Source organism: Pygocentrus nattereri, chromosome 14, assembly GCF_015220715.1.
Source record: "Pygocentrus nattereri isolate fPygNat1 chromosome 14, fPygNat1.pri, whole genome shotgun sequence".
Taxonomy (NCBI): Eukaryota; Metazoa; Chordata; class Actinopteri; order Characiformes; family Serrasalmidae; genus Pygocentrus; species Pygocentrus nattereri.
Genome location: NC_051224.1, coordinates 4,215,662 through 4,233,571, shown reverse-complemented (window position 1 = coordinate 4,233,571; position 17,910 = coordinate 4,215,662). Strand labels below are relative to the sequence as shown.

The 17,910-nt window shown below is 40.7% G+C and overlaps 1 protein-coding gene across 1 annotated transcript; it reads right to left on the bottom strand.

Annotated features, from left to right (window-relative positions):
- LOC108435857 (protein phosphatase 1 regulatory subunit 27) lies at positions 1–2,749 on the bottom strand. The gene is made up of 3 exons (XM_017711970.2): positions 2,013–2,749; positions 1,318–1,468; positions 1–1,003 (listed from the first exon to the last, which is right to left on the bottom strand). The coding sequence occupies exons 1-3, from the start codon at positions 2,425–2,427 to the stop codon at positions 883–885; spliced, it is 687 nt and encodes a 228-aa protein (XP_017567459.1). The 5' UTR covers positions 2,428–2,749; the 3' UTR covers positions 1–882.
- Between the last annotated feature and the right edge of the window lie 15,161 nt (positions 2,750–17,910).

Here is a 17,910-nt window from a genome sequence, read left to right as displayed (position 1 = left end):
CACTTTTAGAAAAGCACCTTTATTTATGAAAACAGTAAAAAATACTTTTACAAGAGACATTCAACAAGTGTGTAAATATAGCGTGCTACGTTTTAGCATGACAGAAGCAATATTTTGCTCATATACAAATGCTTTAGTATATAATATAATAATTTTTCATTGATTTTGTTCAGCATTGTCTCCGACTGCCCAGCAGACCAGAGACATGCTGCTTCTCCAACTTTTGTACTGGTCGAATATACGCCAGCACACATGCTGTACCAGATTGAGTATTAGGGGTCAAGCATTTCCAAGCATTTCTCAGTCCCCAAAAGGCCACCACGTTTCAGACCTAATGCTCAGATCCTTGAAAATAGGACTGTGAGTGTGATTTAGGGTTGTCCTGATCTATTTTTGTCGACGTGAGGTTACCAAATTTAAGCCATGGACCTGATGACGTTACTTACATTGATGAAATGATACAGCTGGGTTGGGCATCACGGTGCTTTCAGCACAACGTAATTGGAGCTGAAACTCCAGAATGGGTCCCACGGTAAACACTCAAGGGGGCCAGCATGTGTGCAGTTGCACAGTGCTACAGAAGTGGGGAAAAGGGATTAGCAGGGCAAAGGTTTCGCAGTATGTGAGCGTAGCACAGAAGTAGGTTAAGGCAATATATTTAGAGGAAAGAGGGTGCGCACGTATTCCTCTATGGCCTTGCAAAATGCATAGGGAAAAAAAAAACAAAAAGAAAACAACGTATAAGGATGTTTCCCTCCACAAAAAAAAAACATTTAGCCAGCTGGAGTTTCCATTAGACTGTCTTTGTACCAATATTTGACCAATAAACGGCTCCTTTGATGGCCCCATCTTCTTAGACTTGAATCCAGGTACGTGGTTTCCTTAGACACAGCCCACTTCAAACAGTTTGATCAACTCTTTGCACTCAGGGTCAATAAGGTCAGCTGGTTTCTCCCCATTCTCATTCTCAGCTTCCATGCTGGCACCCAGAGAGAGCAGATACCTGCGGAAAGGCCCATAACACAACTGTAAGATAAAGCAGCTTTGTATTTTTGCAAAGGCGGTGATTTTCCATGAAAAAAAGAGCCATCTATTGGCCCCTTTTGCTATTTATAGTCATAGCCATCTACTGGACTGTTTAGCTGTCCATCAACATAATTGTCCATTGGCATGCTTAGCTGTCTACTGGCATAGCCACCTATCAGCTTGTTTAGCTGTCGGTACAGCCATCTATTAGCCTGTTTTGCTGCCTGTTATTATATTAATTTTTAGTTCTAAAGACTTTTTGCTTCTTGATATTTGCTAATTCCACACTACCGTGCAATCTCAGGGTAGCCATCACTGCAGGCCATGTGAAGAGGAGTCCAGCCGTTCTCATCTCTCTGGTGAACATCAGCTCCATACTTTATCAGAAGCTTCACACACTCCAAGTTCCCTGAGAGAACAGCTTCATGAAGAGCTGCCATGCCTATTGTAGGAAGCAAGACACGAAAAGAAAAGAGAGAGGGAAGTGAACGACTTGGCTGGCACATTCTCTCTAATCAGCGCTTAGCTCACTTTTTCCCAACAGATGCAGATTTAAAGGCCTAGAGCAGAGCACTATGCTACTTTCTCAGCTTTGTCTAATCGCTTTCACCACAATCTGTGGTGAAAAATAACGGCAACAAAAATTGTTCTTTGGAGCAGTGTAACAGAAGAACCCTTTTCGGTCCTTAAAGAATCTTTCAGTGGGTGATTTGCTGAAACTTCTCTTTGCAAGACTTTGAGATCTCTCTGGTGGAAATATATCGTTGCATGCCACATGCAGAGCATTTGGTGCTGTCGGTTGTGCTTCGGACCCCTTCCCTGAATGGATGAATCTGGTGATTGCGCTACAGACACCACATTTTGTGATATGCAAGTGTGAAGATTAAAGGTTTTTCCTAGAACATTACGTCCAAGTCAGTAACCAGCACACTGTGGGGAAAAAGCATTTTTGTTTTGTCACCACAGTTGAGGCAAACCTCGCTTACCAGAATGGAAAATGGTGTCCACTCGCACTTTCCTCGCCCTCATGAAGCGGCCGATCATTTCCAGCTCCCCATGCCGAACATGGTCCTGGAATAAGATATCGTTGGTGAAGCGTACAGTCCTGGCAGGTTTGACCGCTGCAGTGGGAGTCTGCTGAACAGGCGTACGGTGGCTGCTACTTTGGCGTGTGGGCTTGCTAAACACAGACGTGTAGGTGGAGGTGCTTTTGTAGGCGGGGGTGTAGGCAGGTGGGGTGTAGTGCGATGGACTGTATTTTGTTGAGCTGTAGTAGCTGGGGGTGTAGGAGCTGGTAGCGTAATACTTTGTGGTGGAAAGTGTAGGCATGTAGTGTGTTGTTGGGGTGTATGTGCTGTGGCGTGTGTACTGGGACACCGGGTATTGGTAGCTGTACTTCATCCCTGCCGTAGTGATGCTTCGGCCTCCCCTCCTCTGCTCAGAGGTCGGGAGGAGGCAGGAGAAATCCAGAAAAAAATCCAAGAAATGTCCAGAAAGGTTAATCCTTTGCACCCCTCTCGTGGACCTCCAACAGAACAGCACTGGTACTTCCTCTCTGCAGATCCCACACTGCTTTTGAGGTACTTGGCCACACCTTCTGAAAGCGGTTTCTTGTTCAGTTCTATACTTGTCTAAACTTAACTGTCCTACTATCACTTGTTTGTGAACATTTATTGCACCTCGTCCTGTGCCATCACTTTGGGTTGTCTTCTGACTGTGAAGCCTTGAGCAGATCCCTTTATATTCTTTGTAGGGTTATTTTGGGAACGCTGTCCTGTGTATCGTGTGACTTCAGCACAGCAGCGAATGGCTGCATCAGAGTTACTCCCACAATACTGTCACATGCGCTGCAACCTCTGAGTCCACCTTCCCATGTCATTTCAAAACGTGTCCAATACGTGAAGCATGACTCCTCCTACGTGTTTACCATATTCTCTTAAGAATAAAGTTTTCTATGTAGTTGGCTTTGGTGTATGGGTCTAGTTCAGGGGTCAGCAACCCAATTGTTAAGAAGAGCCTTTCTGTCCCATTTCAACAAAGATGTAAACCAGCCTGGGAGCCACAATATTTTGTCCACTTTATTGGTGTAGTATTTTAAGATCTTCTCTGTATATATAATATAATATAATATAATATAATATAATATAATATAATATAATATAAATGCAGATTTAAAGACTTTGCTCTGCTTTAAGCTTTAGCTTAGCTATAGCTACTTTTCTTGCATCTCCAGCAGGATACTTTTCCACAATAATGGTTTCTTATAAGTCTCTCAACACTTGAGTTTTTGGTGGCTGATTCTGTCCATTTGTCTCTAAATACTCAATGATCGTTCTGAATCTTTCTTTATTCTTTACCACTTCATTTGCCTCTAGCTAGATGAGATTGTTGTGTGCATTGCTATGTGACCAACAGTCTTCAGGTTTAATGATTGTTGAATTACCAGATGTAGACTAATTCCAGTGTTTAAGACCATTTATGAACTGTGTATTAGAACACTCAGCAAAGCTTTATTTTAAAGCAAGGAGGATTTTTTTTGTTTACCTGAAAAAAACTAATTGGAAGGAGGCTGTAGAAGAGCCACCTGTGGCTCCGGAGCCAGATGATGCCAACCCCTGTTCTAGGGAAACAGAACTTTGAATTGTTTGAAGATCTTTCACTTCGAAAAGGTTCTTCACACCTAACCTTTGATTTACATCTGATGTCACTCCCAAAAAACTGGGTTCAACAGTTCTTTTGGAGACCTTTTATTTTTGAACGTATAGTTATCATATAGTAGGTCCAAACAAGTATGATGAAAAGTGTTTCAGCATCAACCAAGGCATAGTCTAGAAAGAATCCTGCATTATAAATGTTAATGCGCTGCTAGAATTAATACAAATTGGTACATGCAAACTTAATATCTGGTTCTCATGTGATGAGTCTGAATACATTTGCATGGATTAAGGTACATATTATTCTAATAATGGTTTTCTATCCAAAACACAAACAACAGGCATTAAGTATGACTTGTAGTAAGTAAATGTGCTTGGTGTAGCGTAGTGCCTTCTACACTGTAGACTGGTTCAATCCCCTGCCTGGGTAAGTACCCACTATACCAGTAATAGTCCTTGGGCAAGACTCCAAACACCACCTTCGCTTACCTGTGTAAAACGATCGCATTGTAAGTCGTTCTGGATGAGAGCGGCTGCCAAATGTAAAGTAAATAAACTATGCCTTGCTTTCTTTTTGCAAGAAACAAAGGAGCATAATCACCAAATTCTTGCAAATTCTAGTAAGCATCTTTAAGGAGATATATATTTCAGTTAATGTTTAGCAAGTTTATACAGACAGACAAAAAAAGACACAGTGAGTCAACACTGCATTGAGACCTTTTGGAAAAACAAGTTTAAGGCCACCAGTGCCACCCCTGCTGCCAAGTGTTGTCTCATAGATCCCACATAAATCAAAGTCATTAAGTTCATGCCCTCCCTCAATAAGGCATGTCAGATGGTGTGGCTCAACAAAACTATCTGTTTTTAGATTTCACTTTGTCTACATATAGCAGTGGTGCTATTTACGGGCGAGTTTGGGCTGACGTCGATTGCTTGTTTGAGTTGCCTCAGTCTTTCCAGCTTTCACAAGCAAGTTTGAGGTTGGCATATTTCTGTTACAGCACATTAGCTCTTAAGTTAAGTGATACTTTTTTGATCCCACAAATGGGGAAATTCCACCTCCGCATTTAACCCATCCGTGAAGTGAAACACCACATACACACTAGTGAACACACACACTAGGGGGCAGTGAGCACACTTGCCCGGAGCGGTGGGCAGCCCTATCCACGGCGGCCGGGGAGCAATCAGGGGTTAGGTGTCTTGCTCGAGGACACCTCAGTCATGGACTGTTGGCCCTGGGGATCAAACCGGCAACCTTCCGGTCACAGGGCCAGATCCCTAACCTCCAGCCCACGACTGCCTGACTCTTGCTTTGGAAATAAGGCTGTATTCCACACATTTTATACTATTATTATGATAGCACTCAAACTTCTCAGCTGTTCAAACCACATTTGGGCCGAAAGATTTTCCACCTGTTAATTTTAATCAAGTTTTTCCAAACTATTGTTGTCGGAATTGACTAGAAATCAATCAAAGTAGAATCAATGTATAAGTACTACATATATTCAGTAGAGGATCACAAGGGGGTGAAAAAAAAGGGTTTCCACAGCAATTGAAGTACAGACCTGAATCAAATACTAATTATCCATACAAATGTTATAGAGGAATTAATATGAACTGGTAGATGTAGATGTAATATCTGGTCCTCATGTGATGAGTTTGAATGAATTTGTGTAGCTTTTACTTGTTTTTCATCCATCCATCCATCCGTTTTCTAAGCCGCTTCTCCGTCAGGGTTGCGGGGGGGATGCTGGAGCCTATCCCAGCGGTCATCGGGCAGAAGGCAGGATACACCCTGGACAGGTCGCCAGTCCATCGCAGGTGCAGACAGACAGACACAGACAGTCGCTCACACACTCACACCTAGGGGCAATGTAACATGTCCAATTGGCCTGACTGCGGACTGTGGAAGGAAACCGGAGAACCCAGAGGAAACCCATGCAGACACGGGGAGATGCACATGCAAACTCCACACAGAGAAAAACAGCTGAACATTTCACAGTTGTCCTTTGCTTTTGCTTAGACACAAGTCACAAAAGTCTATGGGTGGGTCATGTATTCACATTCATATCAGCTACTGTTTAAATATTTTAACAATAGTTAGAAGAAAACTATCAAACCGTTATTTAAGCAAACTCTGCTCTTCATACTAAGAAAGACACTTTGATAAACATGAAGCTGAGTGTCGTGAGTACTCATACATGCAAGTACTTTTTAAGGCACTATTCATAAAGCCTAGAAACATAACAGTGAACATAAAACATTCATTGGCAAATGACAAGAGAGAAGGCAATGTGTTCCCAAAGTTTTTACAAGGAAATATACATTAAATTGGCTTCAGGTTCTGTGCACCTGCACCCTCCCAACCCCCAATTTCTTTGATTAGCAGCTTCAACAACTATAAATGGAAAAGAAACTATAGAAAAAAGTGAAAGAAAAGAAAGATCATAACTCCCCATCCGACTGTTCATCCATTCTTGATGAGACCTTGACCTTGTAAAAGGATAGGAAAAGTTCTGACGTGCTTGCTCTCGCATAGCTCAGACCTGCTGCTAGGGTGAGAAGTCACTGGTGCGTGTGGACTTTGCTCTGAAGTCCAGACCTCTATACACTGCAGCTGTCCTGAAGGAGTCTTCAGAGAGTGGCTCAGCTGGCTGGATCTGGATTTCACAGGCCTTGGGCTGGGCTTCAGCATTTTATAGAAGGTGATGCCTAGCCAGGAGAAATAGCAAGAGGAAAAAGCACTGGCTCTCCTCCCTGAGTCTCATATTAAGAGCCAGTGACCTGACTAGTAGACAGACAATGCATAATAATATCCCATGGCAACAAGCACACATGGATATTTTTATACTAATTTAATTTTAATATAGACAAGTTATCAAGTATCAGTTGGCCGTGCTTCATGGCTACTTTAACAGTTGGCCTACATACAAACAAGTCTGAGGAAATGAGCTAAGACCTTGTATAATACACACACACACACACACACACACACACACACACACACATATATATATTGTATTATATATATATGTATATCCTTGTATGTTGCAGTTTTACAGTGACTCTTCAGCAAAAGCTTATGGCATATTGCTGCATTGATGCTGCCACTACTTTTTGATCTCTAACTTCTTCTTTCGGCTGCTCCCTTTAGGGGTCGCCACAGCGGATCATCTGCCTCCGTCTTGCCCTATCCACTGCCTCCTCTACTTTCACACCAACCATCTCCATGTCCACCTTCACTACATCCATAAACCTTCTCTGAGGTCTACCTCTTCTCCTTCTGCCCGGCAGCTCAGTCTCCAACATTCTTTGCCCAATATATCCACTATTCCTCCTCAACACATGTCCAAACCATCTCAACCTGGCCTCTCTGGCTTTATCTCCAAACTGCTCCACCTTCACTGTCCCTCTGATCTGCTCATTTCTAATCTTGTCCATCCTTGTCACTCCCAACGAAAATCTCAGCATCTTCATCTCCGCCACCTCCAGCTCAGCCTCCTGTCTTTTAGACAGAGCCACAGTCTCCAAACCACACATCATAGCAGGACGCACTGCTGTCTTGTAAACCTTCCCTTTCACTCTTGCTGCCGTCCTTCTGTCACACATCAGCCCTGACACCCGTCTCCACCCACTCCATCCTGCCTGCACCCTCTTCCTCACCTCTTTTTTGCACTGTCCATTGCTCTGGATGGTTGACCAAAGATATTTGAAGTCATCCACCTTTACGACCTCTACTCCTTGCATCTTCACCTTTCCACCTGCCTCCCTCTCATTCACACACATGTATTGTGTCTTTTTGATCTCTAACAATGTACAGAAATCTGGTTAGGCTTCTGCTGGAGTGTTCATTCTCACAAAATTGGTTCCACTCACTGGCAATCAAAACACAACCAGCAATCAGAACATAAACTATCACTTCTTAATCACGTTGGCGGTAATTTGACATATAAGACTTACTCTACCTAGACACCACAAGTAGATTGGACCAAAATATTTAGCTCTTTTTGCCAGTCAAAAATTAACTATGAAAAAAGAGTATTAATACAGTATCTGCAGAGTTACAATACACCAAAAATAGTTCTATAACTATAAATGATCTTACAAAACTTAGTTCCCAGAATTACAGGCCTTCACTGATGACCAAGAAAGCCCTGAGGATTCCTTTCTAATGAAAGATTGAAGGGTTAGTTACTGCACTTGTTAAAATGAAATAATGAATATTGCACTTGTAATGAATACACTCCTGAAAATAAAGGTCCCTAAATGGCTCTTGGCTTGGACATGCAGTTCTAAGAAAAACCTTTAATTGATACAGAATTTTTTGATCGTATGGAGGCTCTTCATACATTCATTCAAGTTACTGGTTAGTAATTCTGCAAAGAAACATCAGCCAAACAAGGACAAGGAATAATAAAATCTTCACGTATATACACTCACCAGCCACTTTATTAGGTACAATTATCAGGTTCAATTGCTTGTTAACACAAATAGCTAATCAGCCACTAAGACGTCCGCAACCTAATGCATTTAGGCGTGTAGAGGTGGGCAAGACAACTTCCTGAAGTGCAGACCGAGCATCAGAACGGGGAAGAAAGGGGATTTAAGGGACTTTGAACGTGGCGCGGTTGTTGGTGCCAGACGGGCTGGTCTGAGTATTTCAGAAACTGCTGATCTGCTGGGATTTTCACGCACAGCCATCTCTAGGATTTACAGAGAACGGTCAAAAAAAGAGGAAATATCCAGTGAGAGGTCAGCTGTGTGGACAAAAATGCCTTGTTGATGTGAGAGGTCAGAGGAGAATGGGCAGACTGGTTCCAGATGATAGAAAGACAGGAACTCAAATAACCAACCAAAATCTCTGAGGAACGTTTCCAACACCTTGTTGAAAGTCTGACATGAAGAATTAAGGCAGTTCTGAAGGGAAAAGGGGGTCCAGCCTTTTACTAGCATAGGGTACCTAATAAAGTGGCCGGTGAGTGTGTGTGTGTGTGTGTGTGTGTGTGTGTGTGTGTGTGTGTGTGTGTGTGTGTGTGTATATATATATATATATATATATATATATATATATATCGCTGTTTTCTGAACAAAACCTTGCATCTTCAAAATGGTAACTTTACAGGACAAGGGAAAAAAACCTACTTGATTTTTAATGTAAGTCAATGGAACCAGAATTTTTTCCATGTCATTTGGGGCATTTCTTTTAGTCCATTCATCATGAAACTGACATACAATGTAAAGGGCAACAAGCATTTTCAAATTATGTCGAAAACTGAAAAAGGACAAAAATGGAGATACAAGGTTTTGTTCTGACAACAACGATACACACACACATACACTACATCAAATCTGAAACTATAATATTGTATGAAATAATGTAATAAGGCTCATTTATTCCGGCTCATTATTACTCTTTAAGCATTAAAATGAATACATATACTCAAGCAACATATTGTGCACAAATACGGATGAAATGAACGCAAAGTATGGTCAGAGAGCTCCGTCCATACCTGTATCTACATTTAGCGTTGAGCATGAATGAGCCTCAACAGTGATGTGATTACTTTTTCCCCTAACAGTGTAGTGTTACGCGTTACAGTTTAAGTTTGTGTAATCACAGCTCAGCATTAGCGCAGGAAGAGCCAAAAGCTAGAGTCAAAAAATCACATTAATGTGAAGCTGACGGATAAAGATCTGCATGCAGGAGAGAACCGCAACTTCACCTAAACAGGCCAAATACAGTTTTTATAATTCATCAGCTGTTTTTGATCCAGTTCTAATGGCTTCTAGGTCTACAAACAACAACACTTAAAAAATGGTTCTCCAAGGTTTCTTAAGTAAAGGCAATGACTCTATTTAGAACCATGAATTCTACTTGAATTCGGCTTCAGTTTGATGGTGAATGTGTTGTATACGGTTCTATTTAGCGTGAAAAAGGGGCTCTTCTGTTGTTTCCATGTCAAGTTTGTAACAGTTTGTAACATAGTACCTTTTTGGTGCTACGTACCACATGTTTGCCATCAATCTGAAGAACCATTTCCCCATTTAAGAATGAAATGGTTCTATGGTTCTGAATAGAAACATTGCCTATACTAAAGAACCCTTTGGAATAGGCAGCTTTTTAAGTATGCCGTTTTAATTAGGCTAGCAGACTGTGTTGTTTGACGGCAGGGAGAGTGACAAGCCTTTTAAACGATATATTAAACGATTTACTGTGATTGACTAATTTTTTTCCAAATAAAGCACTAACAGGACTTTTGGGGTTTTCTCTTGTACTTTCCCGTTGGTGCAGATTTGCATGGATTTTACCAAGTAAGCCATCTCTTTACAGCTTGAAAGAAGTAGTTCATCATTTCTAATGGGTAACTTTTTTTTAAGTACAGCTGCTTGGAATATCCCCAGTTAAACCCCCCCTGTAATTAGGGTCAAGAATGTGTGGATGCACAATACGTGACTGAGAGCTCATGTCTAGACAAACTGAGTTGAGACTAATTGAGTAATTGTGGCTGCAGGCTGTGTCCTTTGACACTAGGCTCTCATATTGGTCCCTCTCTTATATGGCAGTCTGCACAGAGAGTGAAAGAGCTCCACCCTCCAGTGGGCAAGGTAGGCATGGGATAGGTCAGTGTGGACTGTTTGCCTGTGCATCATCACTGGATACATGCCAGAATATCGTGACCTCTCACATGTTGGGGTCACCAGCACACATTAAGAACGCTATACATAGCATTAGTCCTCTTTTACACCTCACGTCTTAAAGGGTGCACACTGCGTGTGTAAAAAAGAGCGAAGGCCTAATAATACTATTTTTAATAGGGATGCACTAATCTTGAATTTATGACTGATTCCAATTCCGATTGGTCATTTTCTTAGCCCTATTTATTTATTTATTTATTTACATATTTATTTATTAACACATGAAGCACATTTCCAGCAATTTCTATCCGCCTAAGTCGCAATATAAATGATGATTTGGCCCAACTCATATTTTTTTATTGCACGCAATTATGCAGTTGCCTATTTAAATCGCATGAATGAAATTAAGTGTTGCACTGAAAGTAAGAGGCACCTGCTAAATTAGCACAACGAGTCATGCATGACTATTTTACACCTCGGTTCTGGTGTGGATGTAGAAATAAAAAGCGCACGTACTGGACTGGATTTTATTCACATCATAAAATTGCAACATAGACTGGCCGAAGAAAAGTTATGAAACTGGCTGGTTGCCAATGTGCCAATTCTGACCTTGACTGAATCCAGCTGTGTTTTCCCAGATTTTATATCCAGTCATGTGCAAAAGTTTGAAAATAAGTCAAAACACGCCGTAGAGCGCAAATTTAATGACATTTTCCTGTACATTTTAGTGCATCATTTCCATTTATTTATTTATTTATTTATTGCTAAGTTAAACATATCACAAAAAATAAAACGTAAAAATATAAAATGTGCCATAACTTTGCACAGGTTATTTTTTCAGGTCATTATTTTCCCCTAACACGTTATTATCGGCAAATAAACAGTGACTGTGTAATAAAGTGTATAATTTGACCAGGGGTACCCAAACTTTTGCATACAACTGTAGCAATGCTACAAAGCCTGTTGAATTTTGATCTAATTTTCTCCTCAGTTCAGTCCAATTCCAGCTGCTTGGTTGATCTCTCTATCAGACAATGCTACAAAGCTTCACTGAGTCTGTTGGACGGTTGAACACAATTGGAGGAGAAGGCTAATTGCAAACTTAAGAGACCCTTATTAGAGGAAATTTCACCTCCGTATTTAACCCGTCTGTGCAGTGACACACCACATACACACTACTGAGCACACACACACACTAGGGGGCAGTGAGCGCACTTGCCTGGAGCGGTGGGCAGCCCTATCCTCAGCACCCGGGGAGCAGTTGGGGGTTAGGTGTCTTGCTCAAGGACACCTCAGTTATGTACTGTTGGCTCTGGGGATCAAACCGGTGACCTTCTGGTCACAGGGCCGGTTCCCTAACTTCTAGCTCACGACTGCCCCACTTAGCTACATTAGCTGCTCGTACTGATTCCCAGGAAGAGAAAGGCCAGTTATCTTGGACATCTAGCCAAGGAGACACTGTGTCATTACCGAGGATCTAAGAAGCCAATCTGACAGGGTTAGCACTTGCATGGTGGGCCACTCGGGAGCCCTCGGCTATTCATTTTAATATTTCATCAATTACCTGATACACAGTATACTTACATAGTATACTTACATAGTTAGGATGTAAACATAATCATTCAGAGTGGTTTGATGTGAAATGCTCTGTTTTAGAGACCTACTGTTCACACTGGTGGTGAAAGGAACCAGACATCTGAAGAAAGCTTACCTCATGCGAAATGGTGGCATACATTGTATATGGCCAGAGACACTGTTCTATGAATGATTTGAGGTACAATATACGTCCTTAAATCGTTTGAAAGTTACCACTACTTTGCCTTTATTAACATCACATATAAACATTCAGGAGACACATATCGATTTACTGGTCATTTCGAATACTAAACAAAATGGTTATATTCACACTGTGGCCCTGAGACCCCTGGTTCCTATCATCACTACTGTAAGAAATTAGAGCCTGTACTTTTTATAACAAACAATTTCATCTAATCACTCTGAATGGTTATGCGGAAATAAAAAAGATAAATGGTGGTTTTCCCCTTTAGGGTCATTTAGCAGGTGCTGCATTGGACTTTTATTCAGCCTCTGTTACGGGCGTAAAGGCACTGTATTTTTGATACATATTTGCTGGTTTTATATGATTTCAGTTCCGAGGTTAAAGCTCTATTCAGTTTTTAAAATTGTACCTATTGTATCTAACGCCAGTCTTTGACTTAGGACTTTATTTCTAGCTCCTATGAGTTCTGACGTAAAGCTTTTTCTATTGCCTGTCATGCCAGCTCACAAGCTCACAGAACAAGGCACAAAAATCACAGCCCTGAGAATTTATAAGTGACTTCAGAAAAAAGCTCAGTCTTTTGAGCTGAGGTGCTTGCATTACACGAGCCCCTTCCCCTCCCTGCCCACTTTACTCTAACAGGACACTAGCTAGTTTTGGTCATTGACAGTGGTTTCCACCAGCAATAATTCAGTTTTAAATTCCGATACACTGGGTTGAACGTGACTCACGACCCGCCCAGGATGTTTTCTGCCTTCTACCCAATGAGCGCTGGGACTGCGACCTAGGAGACTTAGACAAAGTGTGTGTGTGTGTGTGTGTGTTTTGAACTTCTGAATGTCAACTAGACTTGAATATTCTCAAAGCATTTTTAGGTTTGATCTGATTGAATTTAGGCCTGATTTAAGATTGATACAGTGTCCTTTTCTTGCACGTTTGTCAGTGTTTGTCTGTCAGACAGAGCAACATTCCCGGTGTACTGGTACATTCTCAGCCCTGTTTGTTACCTTGTGTCAATCAGGTAGCTTTCTGTTAGGAGCCTGAGCTTTGGCTTAGACCTTGACCCCAAATCCAGCCTCAGCGGTATAAGCAGAGCCAGTGCTGGAAGCATTTCAACGGTTTACAACCTGTCAGAAAGGCTTATGTGTGAGCACATGCTAGCCATTGTCTGGGAAAGCTTTTATTTTGGTTGCCAGTGGATGAGGGATGGTGGGTGACCTCATGTCTCGGGACAACACTTGAAAGGCAGCACTGATGGATTGTTGATTGGTCTACAGAGAGGCAGAGTCACTGGTACTAGATGCCAGCTCTGTATTCCTGGGATATGATCCAATACTGAGAAATATTCATCCTTGGCTCTGCATATTGAAAGAGTAGATGCCCATGCGGTTAAGGGCAACGAACCAAGAGTGGACATTTGAACTACTTTTGGTCTTTGGATATTTTGCATTTTAAAACTATTGAAGTATAATCGCTTGGCTTTTTATCTTTTTAGTTGTTTCTGATTTAACATATCAACTGACCTACAGAACAATGATTCTCACAATTTAGACGCATCAAATGTGGCTCTTTCTGTTGAATTGGTACTGGATTCAAAAAAGTCTGGTTTCAAAATGCATCTCAGACTTTTAACTGACTTGGACTATGGACTAAAATTCTTATGCTTTTGATGACACTATGCCTTAATTATGTTTATTTCATTAAAACAAATGACTGGACATTCCATTTTATCACAACAATCATAACACCATAAAACGTTACCAAATATTTCAGTACTGACTATTTTAGTAGTGGCAATTTTAGCTGATCTTGAGCAGAACTCAAAAACACTAGCCTGTACAGAGTTAGTGAACACAGCTTAGAAAAGTCTAAATAATTTGTTTCATTCAGGAAAAAAAAACATTGACTTAATCACAGAAAAATGTGTTTGAGTAGTGACAATTCACTCATTTTCAGACTTTACTTCAAAACAGTGGGATCTAACTGCTCGCCATGTGGCCACCAGGGACAGGGTCTCCCTACCTGCTCTAAAATGCAGGGGTGTGGCTAAAATGAGACTCCACCCATGGCCCGTGACAGTGACATGAAAACAGGGCGTATTTTTAAAATAAATGTTTTAATTATTATTATTTATTAAACTAAACGAATGCACCAAATGAATCTAAATCTTTCAACTTCACTTTACGAATCACTTTATCACATTCAAGATATTAAAAATGATATGATTGTAAATGATGATTTTATGTACATTTAGTTTGTTACTGTCTGTTAATGCAATGGGCCCTGCGATGGACTGGCGACCTGTCCAGGGTGTATCCTGCCTTCTGTCCGATGACCGCTGGGATAGGCTCCAGCACCCCCCCCTCGACCTTGAGGGAGATGTGGCTTAGACAATGGATGGATGGATGGATGGATGGATGGATGTTAATGCAATGGGTTTAAACAGATCATAACATAATCCTTGCAAACACCTGAGGTCTGAATACTTCATTGTTTTTTAAATACTTTTTTTTCTGCAGTAATGCAGTTGGAACTAATTCAGTAGAATGTAGCTCTGCTTAGATGTTGCTATTTCGATGAGACACAACATCAGCTGCTTGTGTCCCGACATTCGTTGTGGTTCTTTATAAAACAGCACAAAGTGATCAGGTGAGAACTGCTCCAGCTGTGCTCTTGTATGTGATAACTGCACTTTTTTACACAACGACTGCATCGTTCTGCTGAACACTGGCTGCTGAGTAACCTCTCACTGTATGCTTCAGTTAATTGTTGCGATCTTTCCACATTCAGGTTAATCTGGCAAATGTTGAAAAAGCTGAGCTGAACCTGATATTGGAACAGATTTATGGGAGCATTCATAACATAAAAGGCCATCACTTTAAAAGCACATTAGATGCATAACATCATGGGCTGGTTTACAGTATACCCGCCTTCAGCTGGTGCCTGTGACCAAATCACAGCTGTGATGTTATTCGAAATGACACACTCTTCTCATTCTTTTTGTGTGTTTGGTTGTGCATCGGTGTGATTGGACACTGTTGGATAATAACCGACTCCCTGCTCTTTGTTTGTCTGTCAGGAAATGTATGTGTGGCCTATTTTTTTTGTTTAAACCCTTCGATTTTATCAAGTTTAGAGTAGATAGGATAGTGTTTTTATTATTATTATTATTATATATGTATATATAAGTCAATGGACCCAGAGTTTTTCACATGTAATTTTGGAACGTTTCTTTTGGTCTATTCATCACATACAGTGTAAAGGGCAACAGGCATTTTCAAATGATGTCAAAAACTGAAAAAACGACTAAATTGGAGATACAAGGTTTTCTTCTGACAGCAGCAGTGTATATCTATCTATCTATCTATCTATCTATCTATCTATCTATCTATCTATCTATCTATCTATCTATCTATCTATCTATCTATCTATCTATCGTTTTTGTGGTGCTGGTTAGTTATTTTTCTTTTCTTTTTTCTAAAGTCTCTGTGTCGTTTGTTGTTTTGGGCCTGGTGTCTTCCTGAAGCCATACTTAGTAAACTGTTAATTTAACATGTCATTCACCACTGCTTTGGAAAAGACAGATTCCAGTGGGTGGTTTATACATTCTTTTTGTGTTGCTGCTGTATTTTCTCCTTCAACTCTCCTCTGCCTCTTCCTTTCTTCATTAGACCTAAACTCTAGAACACATAATAAACACACATTCACATGTTTTGAATACTGGGACAATTAAATAAGTTCTGCTGGTCTCTTTCAAAAAAACTGCTCACGTCAGCTCCATTCTCTGTCTACTGCACTGGTTACCCATTCCTGTTCACACCCATTTCAAGGTCCTCCTGACCTTCGGTGGTCTAGCACCCCCTTATTCAGCTGACCTCCTTCTCCTCTATACTCCTGCCCATACTCTGAGGTCCTCTGATGTGAGTCTATTGATAGTCCCTTTCTATAAACGCTCCACTTTTGGGGGCAGATCTTGTGAGTGTTATGCACTCTAAACTATGTAACTCCCCCTTTACCTCTTCACAACTGCTCCACCCTGCTCTTTTCCAAAGTTACCCTGTAAACCTTCCTGTTTTCTCAGTATTTTCATTCTTGTTTTTTTCTACTGTGGTTATGCCTTGGGTATGTGAAAGGCACTGTAGAAATTATTATTATTATTATTATTATTATTAAGATGAATAGCTGTAAGTTTGAATAGCCAGGCCCATCATGACAAACAATGTGAAACAATATGAAATCAACAGATTTTCATATTTGACTGAAGCCAGCACTAATCAGGGGTAAAGCTTGATTTTGAAGAGATAGTGAGATCCTGGCTTGAATCTTAACATCCTGACCATCAGTGATCAAATGGAGCAGCTTTGGCCTTCGCTGCCACGTCCTACAGGTTGGATCTAGTTACTGCTCTTGTGCAAGGCCAAGACCAAAGCACAGTTCGTATCTAATTCAGGATCTGGTAATCCAGGACCGGTGGAACAGGCTAATCACTTTGCTGTAAAGCCAGGGGGATACTGTGCATGAGATCATTTAATCAAAGCAGTAGTTCCTCCACTCTGGAAGCCAGTCTTTAGCATTAGCTATGCGACGTATGAACAAGCCACTTTGATTGCACTGCATAATTTGAGGCGGTAAACATAATATTTTTCATTAATAAAGTCACTTATTAAATTGTGAATGTACCGATTTTGTGTTCTAACTATTATTAGCCTGAGATTGCTTGTGTCTCTAAGACCTGAAATTCGTTTCATATCAGTAAAGACAGAAATGGTTGAAAACAGCTTAAGATTTGGGAGAGGAAACAACAACAAATCAAAGCTAAGCTTAAGTCATTGGTCTGCATGGTATAGTACATTATAGTATTTCATCTCCACAGTGGGAACTTTACAGGAGAAGGCAAAAACCTGCCTGATGTTTACTATAAGATAATGCAACATGATTTTAATCCAAGCAGTTTCGGAGGATTTATATTGGTCTATCCATGAGGAAATCTTCACACAATGTAAAGGCCAACTTGTTGAAATGATGCAGAAATCCACACTGTTGCTCTCATGCTGTATAATTTCAGCGCTACAAAAAGGACACCTTAACAAAGTCAAAGGCAAAACTCAGCAATGGAATAGCAAATCAAGAAGTTCATCAGATGAAATACATAAACTGTTAGTATCAAAAAATAGGACAAATAACTTTTTCAACACCATAGCTCCACTTCAAAGCTCAGCTACATGGGCACTGTATGCTGGCTGTGTCTCGAGCTGCATACTATTACACGAAAGAGCAAATTAAAAATAGTATTGGCACTATTTGAAGTGCCACTAATTTCACGTGCTATGTAGTGTGATATATGTGGTTCGAAATGCAGCTGTTGACTGACTTTTATATCTCAAGTTCCGTTAATTACTGTCCTGATTAACCCAAAACATACTAGCTACTTTCATGATGACCTTTTTTTATCCTTAGCACATCAACTACATTGACTATGAACATTTACAAGCAAACCAATATCAATAATGTTAACACCAGAGGATGCCTTCAGTAGACTATTGACTGTCCTTGCAGGAGAGCTGTGAATAAACAAGCAGCAATTTGAACCAAAAAAAATGCTTTTCATTCAATTTGAAAGCATTATTAAATCAGGAGGAAAATAAATCATCTAACATAGGGTCTGTTTAAAAATCAGACGCGTCGGGTCAGACGTGTTTGGACCACCTCATCTGTCGTTACGTATTAATGTTACACACACAGCCTCAAAAAGCAAAGCAAAATTAACTGATGAAGATATGATGACAGATAATTTACCTACATCCCTACAATTAC

Excerpts from the sequence above, each read along its gene's own strand:
- LOC108435857 (XM_017711970.2), bottom strand. The coding sequence starts at position 2,427 with ATGAAGTACAGCTACCAATACCCGGTGTCCCAGTACACACGCCACAGC. Across the intron at positions 1,469-2,012 it reads GGACACCATTTTCCATTCTG|GCATGGCAGCTCTTCATGAA; the intron begins GTAAGCGAGGTT and ends TTCCTACAATAG. Across the intron at positions 1,004-1,317 it reads GGCTACCCTGAGATTGCACG|GTATCTGCTCTCTCTGGGTG; the intron begins GTAGTGTGGAAT and ends GCCTTTCCGCAG.